The sequence below is a fragment of the Orbicella faveolata genome, unplaced genomic scaffold, assembly GCF_042242905.1.
Source record: "Orbicella faveolata isolate gen_17 unplaced genomic scaffold, um_ofav_v1 contig_35, whole genome shotgun sequence".
Lineage (NCBI taxonomy): Eukaryota > Metazoa > Cnidaria > Anthozoa > Scleractinia > Merulinidae > Orbicella > Orbicella faveolata.
Window position 1 is genome coordinate 7,021,875 of NW_028301564.1, and position 12,421 is coordinate 7,034,295.

A 12,421-nucleotide genomic window follows, 5' to 3' on the forward strand; every position below is an offset into this window, starting at 1 on the left:
TGCAGGTTCGTTGAACTTCGCGCTTAGAGCGCCTGTCCCTTTTTGTGATTTCTCGTTGGTTATCTGGTTTGGTTACATGAAGCTTTGACATGTCGTTGTTCGGTGCAACTAGTCAACCTTCCACTGGTGTAGGGTTTAGTTTTGGGACTCCATCAAGTACAGCTACAGGGTTTGGTGCTTTTGGGGCGAGCCAGGTTGGAAGTACAACCAACAAACCTCTATTTGGTACAACGAGTTTTGGGACCGGCTTTGGAGCAACAACCACTACAGCGGCTACTGGAACGGTGTTTGGCTTTGGCGCTAAGACAACTGCATCTTCCACTTTTGGTGGGTGGTTAAATTACGTTTACATGTCTGCTTATTAGACCCTTATTAGTCTTACTTGATGCCGTATTATAGTTGATGTACCTATAGGTATATATGTACCAGTCAATGTCAAGCCCCATGGTAGAGGGGCCGGGCATCCCCGGGGGATTTGACTGTATTTCCTTTCCCATTGGTGTGGAATAGTTAAAGATTTGACGCAACACAAGGAAGTTTGACAAGATCATGCAAGAGCCTGGAACTAGTCCCTCCATGTTGAAAACATTACCCAGGGCTTCTGGGGATTGCTGCACTATTCAAGGGCACATGTGTTCATTGCCCTTGCATTGTTGAATATTAGTCCTTGTTGGACTAAACAGGTTTAAAAGGCACTTGCATTTGGGAGAAATGCCTCTTTATAAAGCTTGGGATTTAACTAGACGGAAAAGAAAGGTTGTAGCAGTGAGAGTACTTTATATCATCTTGTCATCTTAGCCCCAGGGAAGGGGTATTTGACATCAGTGTTTTCCCCCCGGGGTAAAGAATTTGACGTGAAAATAGGCTAAAATGTCAAATCCCCCTGAGTATGCCCAGCCCCCTTACCCTGGGGCCTAACATTGAAAGGTGCATTATTAATAATATAATGCACCATGGTTTTTTTCACTGCCACAAAAGAGATCTTAATCATGTATTTACATCATCTTTACCTTGATTTGTAAGTCAGTGTGACCTTCCAAAAATTAATTTTATTGAATGAGACAATATAATAAATACCTTTTAAAATGAAAAAGGTCATTTTAGTACTTTATATACATATGTCTAACTTACATGTTCATGTGAACATTTGCAAATTAAAACAAAGCATAAAAAGTAATTGAGACTTAAACTTGTGGTCTCTGCTATACCAGAGCAGGGTGCAAAGAAAACCAATTTTAAAGATCTGATGCACTAGCCCCAGAAAGGCCTATGGTTTGACCAAATTCCAAAAACGGTTGAAAGAATAGTACCCTAAGGTATCTTTGGGAGTTCCGGGCTTGTGTTTTATTGGTCCGTGGTATGACTGTAATGACAACTTCTTCGAGGAGACGTGATAAGCTTGCAAAACTTAAGGAGCCAAAAACTCAGGCTTCATTTTTGCATGGATTCTCTTGCTTCAAGCAAATTAATAGGGTATGTAGATTTGATAGAGTTATAAGAAACTTGGCCAAAATGACTTACATGTATTCATCTATGTCAAAATAAATTTTCTGAGCATTCAATAACAAATATCAAAAAAAGCTTCACACATTTTTGTAGTCCGTCATCTGCTGATTTGACAATGTGCAGTTTCTTTGGTCATACATGTACGTGTGAACATAAAGCGAGGTAACTCAGTTCAGCAAACACTGTCATTTTTGCATTTGAAGGATTGCATGTGCTAATGAGGAGGACATGGGGTTTACAGTATTGGACAATTTTTTGTTGTGGTATTTCAGTAATTTTAATCTTGAATGGTGGTATTGCGGTATTCTCCAAACCTGTGAGATGTGGTTTTTTAGCATTTTGGACAGTATTAATAATATCCTCCGAGTCCTCCAACGTTTTCCAAACCTTTTCTAGTTTCCAGTCAGAAAAGGATATTAAGTTATTTTTTGTTAATTAGTAGCCAACATGCCAATAGATGTTACTTATTTTGTTTATTTTGTATAAATCTAGGGGGTTGGGTGTGGGTGTATTAACCAAGTGGGAGACTTATGTCCTATTGTTAAGCACCTGTACTTGTACGAATCCTAAAATAAATAAATAAATAAACCTGACTTAACATTCATTAACAAATTCCTAATTTTTATTTCCATGTTATTGATGCTCTAAACTTGACATACATGTACAGAGTTATGTAGTGGTTTCGGTATAACATCAAGTTTTGAATTTTCATTGAAGTGTTGTAATATTGGGCGATTTTTTTTTTTCAATATTGCAGTATTTACTGGAGGTCTACATGTACAATAACCTTAAGGACCAGTCATATTGATAGCAAAAACTTGCTTGTATGCAATCATTGACTGTTTATTTTCCTACATCAACCCCAGTAACCACTTGATTTCTCGACTCAAGGATCACATGTATCAGAGTGCCTGAAGTGTCTGATATTTTATTAAGCTTTGTTTGTTTGAAAGGTTTTGGTACAGCAATTTCCAGCACGGCTCCGTCACTTGGAGGAACTCTCACTACTGGCTTTGGCGCAGCTCAGGGGCTTGGTACTTCCACCTTTGGTCAGCAACGCACTACAGGTACAATTTTTACTAACACAATGAGTTCAAGATCAATGATAAAATTTATTATACTGGTAATTGGTTTACCAGTACTGTTTTAAAGAAGAGAAGTTAAATTGTGAAAGTCTCTCATGGTGTTATATAATAATATTGTAATGGTTTTCTACTATTTCATATAATTATATATTCTGATAAATTATGAGGGAGGTGCAACGCAAGGTTTTCCACTTGAAACATTGTATCTCTAAATTATTTGTCATTTGATTTCTGAAGACTAATTAGCACATTAGCAAAAGCATAAGAAACATACGCAGACACAGTGGAGTGCAGCTAAGTAGTGCTTTTTGTTGAGAAATTTCCGTAACAAAAGTTGCTAACTATCAACATCTTACTGCATCTGCATATAATGTCTGCTTATGCTCGTGCTTATGTGCTTGTGAAACCAGTCTTAAGCCTATACAAAGCAAGTAATAGTATTAATAAAATGAAGCAGTTCACAGCCTCGTTTTGAGGACTTTCTGTTTTGTTGTCAGGTTTGTTTTCACAGCAGAGAACCCAGTCAGCAGCACCTGCAGGCCAACAGGTTGCACCCCTGACACTGTTAACAGCTGCTTTATCTCAGCCTCAGATATATGGTGATGAGAGAGATGGCATTATTGCGAAGTTGAATCAACTGCAGGCATACTGGGGAACTGGCAAAGGGTTCTACAACCAACAAGGAGCAGTTGACTTTACACCTCAAAATCCATTTTGTCGTTTTAAAGTAAGTTTAACACAACATATGACCAAGGAAACTTAAATCTTATAATGACAAAAATTACTAAAAAGAAAATTAATTTGCGTATCATACACATAATGGCTAACATGTTACAAAGTAGGGCTTTATCGACTATGTAACCTGAAATTTTTTTAATGAAATTACATAAACTGAACAAACTGTCAGGAAGGCATGAATGATTTCAGTGTTCGTTTTTTAAAATTACTATGGAAAGCCAACAGAAACAAGTAAATAAAGTGCTTTGTTAATATTCTTTAAATGTAGCTTAGTTTTTATCTGTTAAGCTGTTGAAGTATGCATGCACTTGGCCTTTTAGAGAGCACTTGAGCTAGAGTTGTTCTCAGACATGCCTCGACTAACTCTTACAGTTCTCTCATGCTCTTGAAACTCCTGTGTGCATCCAAAACCTGATAGATGCACAGTATGCTAAACATGAATCACTCTTAATTAAGTTTTATTTTCATGTCATATTTGTCTCAATCCATGTTGAGCAAATTGATTAAAATCAATAATTATTATCTAGGGATGGGCAAAAACAAGTCATAATAAAAATAAGAGTAATAACAAAAACAGAACTCCAAGAAGTTAAACATGTATAGTGGAACCCACCTTAAGACCACCCTGTTAATATCCTGGTCACCTCAACATAACTGTCAATTTTTTCTAGTCTGAACAAAAGCTCAGTCAGTCATTTTCTTATATAAAGAACCCCTTTAATACACCCACCCCGTTAAATATGGCCAAATTTTTGTGGCCCATTTGTGACTGGGTTAACAGGTTTCTTCTCTACATACATGTACATGGCAGTCTCAATTTCAAACTATGAGTAGTTAGGGCTTGAGTATAATACAACTGAGTGTGGTAAGGAATGTGTTCTGCCTGAAGGTTGTAGGCTACAGTCGTCTTCCTGTTGCAAGCAATGAGGATGGCCATTTATCTCTTGAGATAAAGAAGAAAGAAAGTGAGGTGCGTGCTGTGCAGCAGGGACTTGTGGATGCACTACACAAGTGTCTAGGAAGTAAACCGACCTTGATGGTGTGCATAGAAGGGATAAAACCTCTGCCAGATGACAGGTAGGTATTTTTTTAGCACTTCTTCAGAACCTGCGACCTCTCAATTCAAGTTTGTTGCTTTAACCACTTGGTCATCCTACCTCATATTAATATCTCCCTAAATATCTTGGTACTTAATTATAGGTAGTAATTATTTTGAATTCATGTTTTATTTTGTGTTTCTCAGGTCAGAAGTGGTTATGTATGTTGTTGAAAGACATCCAAATGGTTCCTCTAGAACTGTTCCAGCCACTGATGTTTTCACGCATCTTAACCAGACCAACATCAAGGTAAAGATGGTTGTATGAAAAGGTTCTTTAATTCTACTTACCAAAGATACTCTTGGCAGTCACCTCAGTCACTTTTAATTAGTTTTCACTTCACAGTACTGTCCAATGTCGGTAATCCTGTTTGTTAGGATTGCAAACAGGTTTTATTGAAAGCTCAGTGGTGAAATGATCACCACTGATGTGAAGCAATAGAAGTTCAATACCTATACAACAAACACAAGAAAAACGCACCCAGCTGTAGTATCTGCAACACAATACCTGCTTTATTCAACTGTCATTTAATCCATTTGGTTTACAATAGTAATATTTCTGTAAATGCTATTTTCAACAGGCTCAGCTTCAGACAATTGGCATTGTGAATATTTTGATGAAAACAAGTCTGTCACCATCTCAGTTACAACAGTACCTGGATAACCCTCCGGCTGGTTAGTGTACACCTTACCTGTGACTTGTTTTGAGAATTGATGAACTAAAGATAAAGTTGCAGCAGTATTTTTTTTTTTTGTCATTGAACTTCAGTATTAATTATTACAAAGCACCAAAAGTGCCTAAATTTTGAATTACATGTAATCCCCTGGTATTTGAAAATTCCTATTAACATAAACAACAGGCAATGGCAAGACCGCTTGTCACTGTAATAAGAACGCTTACTATTTTTCCAATGCCTGTCTGCTCCGTAGAGGGGAATTAGGCTGCTTACAATCCCCGGCTCCCTATCTTACTCTGTGGGGTAAGTTGTACCAGGTTGGGCTAACTGTGGCGTCCTTTCTTCATCTCAGCAACACTAATGCGTCATGTGTGGCATGGCCTCCTCGTTCTCCACCTTCCTGTTGTTTTAACTCTTGTAGCAAGAGCTTTTACAAGCCAGCCAGCTCTTGTTATATATATCGGAGTTTTTTTTTCCGTTGATGTTTTGTTTTTTTCTTGTAGGAATAGATTCTCTTCTTTGGGAGCAGGCAAAAAAGGACAACCCCGATCCACAGAGGTAATTGATGAGAATCTTTCGCAAACCTTCTTGTTTGAAAGGTTACTTCGTATTCTGTAAACAAATTGGACCTTGATGTAGCTTCTGATGGAGGTTAATGCAGGATCTTTTCAAATACCAATGCTGTCGAACTCTTTTTTAATGATATTACCCCCTCAGTGGCGTGCAACCATGGACAAATGGATAAATTTGCACTTTTGGTACTTTTGCGCACACACCAGATGCAAATACAACTTCACCTGCCTAACCTCTTCCCCCCCCCCCCCCCCCCCTCAGATACAATCTTGAAGACTAGTACCTGCAATTTCTCCTGAGTTTCAACATTGCTTTGGGTGGGGAGGGGGAACAGCAGTGCGTTTTTAAAAGGATAGCAGTGCTTTTTTTTCAAACTTCAGTTAAAAATCACAGATAAGTCCAATCCTAGAGTACATAAATATCCTATTCTTCCGGCATTTGATGCCTTCTCAACTGCAACCTACCTATCATAAAAATATTACGGTATGAAGGACCAGCAGTAAGTAATGCTTAACACATTGGCTAATAACACCTGTGTGACGCACTGAAACCTTGTTTGATTTAATCATTATCTTTAGATTAATTCCAACAACAATCACGGGATTCAGTGAACTGAAAAAACGACAAAAGCTTCAAGAGCAGGAGACATTACAACATCAGAAGAGGCTAGCCGTAAGTTACTGCTAAAGATTAAGCCACCACACCTCCAGTGCAGCAAAACTAACCGGCCTTAACGCTGCAAAAGCGCTTGCCGAACGCTGTTGTTTACGCGATCATTAAGGTCGGCGCACACGAGGGCACTAGCCCCTGCGACTAATCCCTGCAACAAGTCGCGGGGACAAGTCCCATCGTGTGAACTGGCCATTTTTGCTTCAAAATCTAGTCGCAGGGACTAAAATTTGGTCCTTGCGACTAGTCCCACGAATTCAAACTGGAATAAATTTTTGGGACAAGTCCCTGCGACTTTTGTTCCTCAAAACGCTTTGAGTGAACTGTTCGTAGCACAAATCCCTGCGACCAGTCCCTTCTTGTAAGCTCTTCAGGGAACTAGTTGCAGGGGCTAGTCCCCTCGTGTGTGCCGACCTTTAAAGTTTCAAAGCTAAGGTGCCTGGCAATCATATCCATGAATATGCTTCAAAGCATTCTGTTTTCAGTGTACAGCACGTTCCTTAAATTACGTTATTCCGTTTAAGTTTAATTTATGGAACCTTTCCAGAAAACTGAACATAAACTTGTTTTGAGATACTTATACATTCTATTTCAAGACTGTATGGTCGCCATCCCAAGGTAGTGGACACCCCAGCCTAACTGGCACCAGTACATGCACGACAAGTCGATATTATTGTCGACTGTTATGTTAGCCTCTTTACACCAGGTTCTCTTTTTTTCCTTTTTTCTTTCAGCTTATAAGTGAAGAGATTGCCGATCTTCGGCATAATCACGCTACAACAATGGCAAAACTGGCGCAGTTCAAAAGGAAACACTTGGAATTAAGCCATAGAATACTCGAGGTGATGCTTGCTGTCAAATTACTCTGATAAATGCTACACTGAAATTCAAATGCAAAAGTGTGCAGAAATTAAAATGGTGTTTTTCTGCTTATATCAAGTGGGAAAGCTTATTAAAAATTACGTAGGCCTGTCTCTTTAAATTTGGAGGCTAGTGCTCGATAGGTCTTCAAATGATACAATAGATTATCATCCAAAAGAGAAAACTAGTTCTTTTAAGTGTCTTTTATCAGTAGTTACCCAGAGACTGCCGACTGAAATGCTTTCTAGCCTGCGCCAGGCTCTCGGTTTGTGCGGGCGAAGGGGAACCTCGCTTTGTTAAACCTGTTCTTCGCACCAGTCCCGTTCTTTGTGCAGCTCCCTAACTATAAACCAAACATCTGGAACAGGCGCTAAATCGATGCTTAGGAGTTGACAACATGTTAACGCAAGGTGCTTTTCTCCAGAAAAGTGGATGCATTATCACGGAAATTGACGAAAAGACATCAGTTGTATTTAAGCCTTCAGATTATTGCCGTTTGTGCTTTTCTATAATAAAATGGTCCTGCGTGGATTAGATAGGTCTAGTTCTATCTGACATGAAATGACAATCGAAGCAATATGTTGATGTTGAGTAATCTTTAATATGAATTTTTTGTTTCAGGTCATGATAAAACAAGAATGTGTTAGAAAGAGTGGTTACTCTGTGCAAGCAGACGAGGAGCAGCTCAGGTTAGCTACTACTTCCACCTTTCCTTGCTTCATCCAACGTTTAAAGTTCCTGGGTTTTGTATTCTTGAGTTTAAAGAAAACGTACCGTACCTGCGTTTTCTTGCTAAAAATTATGTTCAAATGTGATGAGCCTGGTCACATATAATTAGGAGCTGAGGGAAAATTTGTTTAAAGGTGTTGTTGGATTATATTTTTCCTGTTTTAAGGTCGTTGTGTTCACTTCACGTTTTTCTGTGTTTTGTTTTCCTTTATCATTGATTGACAGAGTGCAACTTGAATGCCTGCAGGCAGAGTTAAACGCGCCTTCACAGTTCAAGGCAAGTATTTAAAATAACTACAGGTGGAAAACGCACCTCTAAAAATAACTTGTTTAATGAAACTTTGGTCAAAGACAAACTGAAAAACTTTCAGTTTATCAGACTAACGTGTACAACGATAAATCTAACCAGAGTTGTTTTAGGCACTGTTAAGTTGTAGATCAACCAGACTAAGTTATACGCCAAGGAAGGCTCGGGGGCTAGGGAAACTGAAGCAAAAGAAGCCGCATCCAAATTGATGCGTAAATGAATGATTTCTTTTGCTTTAGTCCCCTAAACCTCGAGACAGTGTTAAAAGTTTGACATGTTTTGATGCACTGAAATTGACGCATTTCACTTCCAATACAACTATGTCCCAGGCATGATCATTGAAAAAAGTCTCAGTCCTGCCTGACGGGCCAGTAACAATCAAGCTCAATCAGGAATAATCTGATAAGCACAAGCTAAGCATAAGGAATTTCGTTTACTCTTGTGCTGGGGACAAGGGCCATCAATAATCTCCTAAGAGAAGGGTAGATCGGATGAATCAGTTCATGTTATACAAGCCTCGTCATACTAAGTTTAAAACTGAACATTTCAAATGACAATCATAACAACTAGTTCCACCATTTCCTCTTTCAATGTTGGAAAATGGCAAACTACATTCATGTGTCCGTTCAAAGTGTTTTTTCAACATTGCGCAGTGGTGGAGAGGGACGAAATGTGTGAAAACTGAAGTGTTTCAACAGTTTTGAGAAGGCTTTTAGGTTATTTTTGATGTCAGTTCTGTATTAAAACGGACAAACACTCGAAACGTCTTGATTATCGTTTTACGGGTTAAAATTAAACCTTTTCCTACGATGCACGTATAGCTAACACTGCTTTGTTTTTTTTATAGGCTCGTCTAAATGAGATGATGTCACAGATTCGCTTGCGGCAGAGCCAAGCTGGCGAGAGACTGGGGCGAGTAGATGGCAGATATGTAGTGGAAGGTGTTATGCAGGAGCAACTAAAACAAGTAAGAAATGTTTGCAGCAAATGATTCTTATCAAGTCTAGAGCAATATTGAAAAGTGTTTAAATCCTGTCTTCCCACGTCAAACTGAAAGTCAATTGATATTGAAAGGAGTTATTTTTAGTGGCGCAAAACTGAATGTACAGTAGTAAAATAAATGAGTTGAATGGGTCAAAGTAGATACAAGACAAAGGCATAACAAACCCAGCTTCCGGGTATGTGGCTCCGTGTAATACCTACCTGTTATTGTTCTGACATGGCTGACGTCACGACGGCTTGTATGACGTAGGGTTAACCACTTCGAGTGGCTCCGCATTCCTCTCAAAGTTATTCGTCACTAGCTTTAGAAACAAAGCCCAGAGCCTAGATAATGGTACTATGGTGGTCAGGTATATAAACAGTTATTGGTTGTTACAGCATCTCGAGCGTCAACAAGTGGGTCTGCTGCATCTCATAACAATTATCAAGGACGACCTACAGGACCTGGGCACTATAGAACGAGGACTCACGGAGCTGCCTTCATCACGGACTTAGATAGAGACAGACTGGAAACTAGATACGAAAATTGTATTCTTTCTATTTATGTGTTTGTCTTGCGTGCTCGCTGGAATACTTGGGTTGCAAGTTACGTTGTTTCACGTCGCCACTGACTACTTTCGCGAAATAAATACCTGCGAAATGCCTTCGGAAAATTTACAACGCAAAATTGTTGAAAATCAGAGGTCTTTTTTCGGACGTCAGCCAACAACCTGATATTTAACAAAGACTTAACAGCAAATAATCTCTCAAGTTCTTAGTGGTGACATTAAAGTTGGCTTGTCAAGCCCTTTGTTTAATGCATGCAACGTGGCTCGTGAGCCCGCTTTAAGGCTGATTTTGACCAGCGCATAACCGTAAGAAACATGCGTGGACGGAGCAAGGAGCTGTTAAGTAACGTATGCTTTCTGTTCTTAACAAAAGAAACTAACTATCCGGATGTTGCTACTTCTGCGTATGTTTCTAAAACCAGCAGTGACGGGAGGCGTCATGTGGTTATGATGGGAGGTGGGTTTAGTTAACGGACGTTTGAGCGAAGAAGTTAAACTTCCTTTCAAAGATCCATTGGAATTCATCGAAGAAATAGTTTCTACATAACAGTTTGGGACAGTTTTTCGAAAACGAGGACACAGTAAACAGTAAACAGACAAAGTAAACAGACTTAACTGAATTGTACGTTGTTGTTTTATAGTGGCCTTAGCTAACGTTTTAAACGTACTCATCAAATGTGTTGTTACTTTTGTTCAAATACTGGTGCTTTCAATTTTGGACACTGTAATTTTAGCTGTCAATATGCTACGTATTCAAAATTGAATTTATTTTTCTGTGAAATAAAAAAAATAGTCCTTGCACAATGTCTCTGTCATTTACGTGCAAAGATTACGGAAAGTAATGTAGTAACAGATATTTAGCGCCCTTCTTTGATTAAATAATTAAAAAAGTCATTAGCAAATATATTGCTATCAACTAACAATATATTTAATAACGTCTTTTAGCCTCCCTGATTTTCCACTAATTAATTTATGCACGAATTGCACGTACAAAACAGGACACTGTTGGATTCTAAAACATTCATTCATTCATTCATTCATTCATTCATTCACAAATGTGTTTAACTGGCCTTCGTAAAGTCCATGGTATAATAAACTAGTTGAATATTGTTCAATACAATCTTCATTTAACAGGCAACTCTTATAACAAATAATAATAAACATCCTCCCTTTTACATCATTGAAGATTGTGGCCTTGTCTCGTGCTTAATTGGGACACAAATTAATTGCGTCTGATCCAATGCTGACCGATTTCGATGGCTTTCTAGAAATCGATCTTATGAATTGACCAATACAGTGGAAGCCATTTGTAAAGTATTCAATCAAAAGTAATTCTTTTTGCTGTTTTTGGCGTTCCACTAAATAAACCGATGAAATTGTTTGAATCGCATCATTCCAGCCGCCCTTCGTCTGTTCTGTTATTAACCCACAGTGAATGAACACTAATCAAACGATCACGTCAATAAACTTTGTGTTTACTCGTTTGCAACACGACGTTAAGGTTACAAATAACTCCGTAACAAGATAAGAACTGGAGTAAAGAGCGTTATTTCTCTGTATGTAGTCTCTGGCATAGATATTATGCAATCGTTGCCGCATACATAAGTATTGTGTTATTGTACTGAGAGAATAAAGGTTAATGAGTATTATAACAGCGTCGCAGTTCTCCTGCCTTCATGTATTCAACGTAATTGATGTGGAACTTTCTTTACCCCAACAACATGATACTATTTACACGTTTTTCGCTGCATATATATTTAAATCACCATACGTTGAGGTTATTCTACTGTTTGGCGTTGAGTAAAGAAAACCGACGAAACATATCCAAAAACTTGCCAGTTGCACATTAATCACTTGTATAATCCTCATTAATGCGAAAAGGAAATAAATACATAAGTACATTTTGACGTCGTCAGTTAATTTCTGGGAAACCACATTAGAATTTATTAATAGCGATTTACGATTATCAGAAATGATCAGGACCTGAAGCAGTTAACATGACTCAACGTTAATGTCTCTAGAAGCATCTGAAGCAGCATTTAATTTGCTTTCAAATTCATTTGAAGTTACATAAGAGAATAGCTTTCAGGATGCAAGACAAAAGGAGCTCTTGAAAAGAGAGCCGAGGTTCAATCATTAATCCCACAGACAAAAAATGTTGTCAACCTGGTATGCATATTTAATTGTTTAATAATACAAGTCGAAAACGACATTGTATCCTTTGTGAACAATGCTTCAGGCAAGGCGGGCTATTTTTATCACCGACCAACCATCCACTCGTATATTTGTTTAACGGCATGTTGAATAAACTGAGAAAATTATACCGCACCCTGACATTATTCTTTGAAAAGTAACGTTCGATAAATGACAGCATTAAAATTTATGATGTGAAGTTTATATGAAATAATTCATGTATGTTTGATCGGTGGCTAGGGGATTTTTTGCTCAAATCGTACACCCTGAAACAACCGTTCAGATCATGTGTTCCAAATACCGTAACATAATTATCTGTTAATTGCCACTGATTAACAGACCTTTCTCAAACTGGAGTAAACAAAATTGCGTAAGTACATCAGCGGAATTTGCGCACAGGACATTGGACTGAATTGTTTGAAATACTAGTCTCCTCC

The 12,421-nt window shown here is 38.3% G+C and overlaps 1 protein-coding gene across 1 annotated transcript; it reads left to right on the top strand.

Annotated features, from left to right (window-relative positions):
* The first annotated feature begins 7 nt into the window (after positions 1-7).
* LOC110054045 (nuclear pore complex protein Nup54-like) lies at positions 8-10,595 on the top strand. Its single transcript, XM_020760373.2, has 13 exons — positions 8-327; positions 2,460-2,573; positions 3,089-3,318; positions 4,219-4,406; positions 4,573-4,675; positions 5,007-5,100; positions 5,606-5,660; positions 6,254-6,347; positions 7,079-7,186; positions 7,827-7,894; positions 8,160-8,211; positions 9,089-9,208; positions 9,622-10,595. Exons 1-13 carry the CDS (start codon positions 90-92, stop codon positions 9,736-9,738), a joined length of 1,581 nt encoding a protein of 526 aa, XP_020616032.1. The 5' UTR covers positions 8-89; the 3' UTR covers positions 9,739-10,595.
* The last annotated feature ends 1,826 nt before the right edge of the window (positions 10,596-12,421 follow it).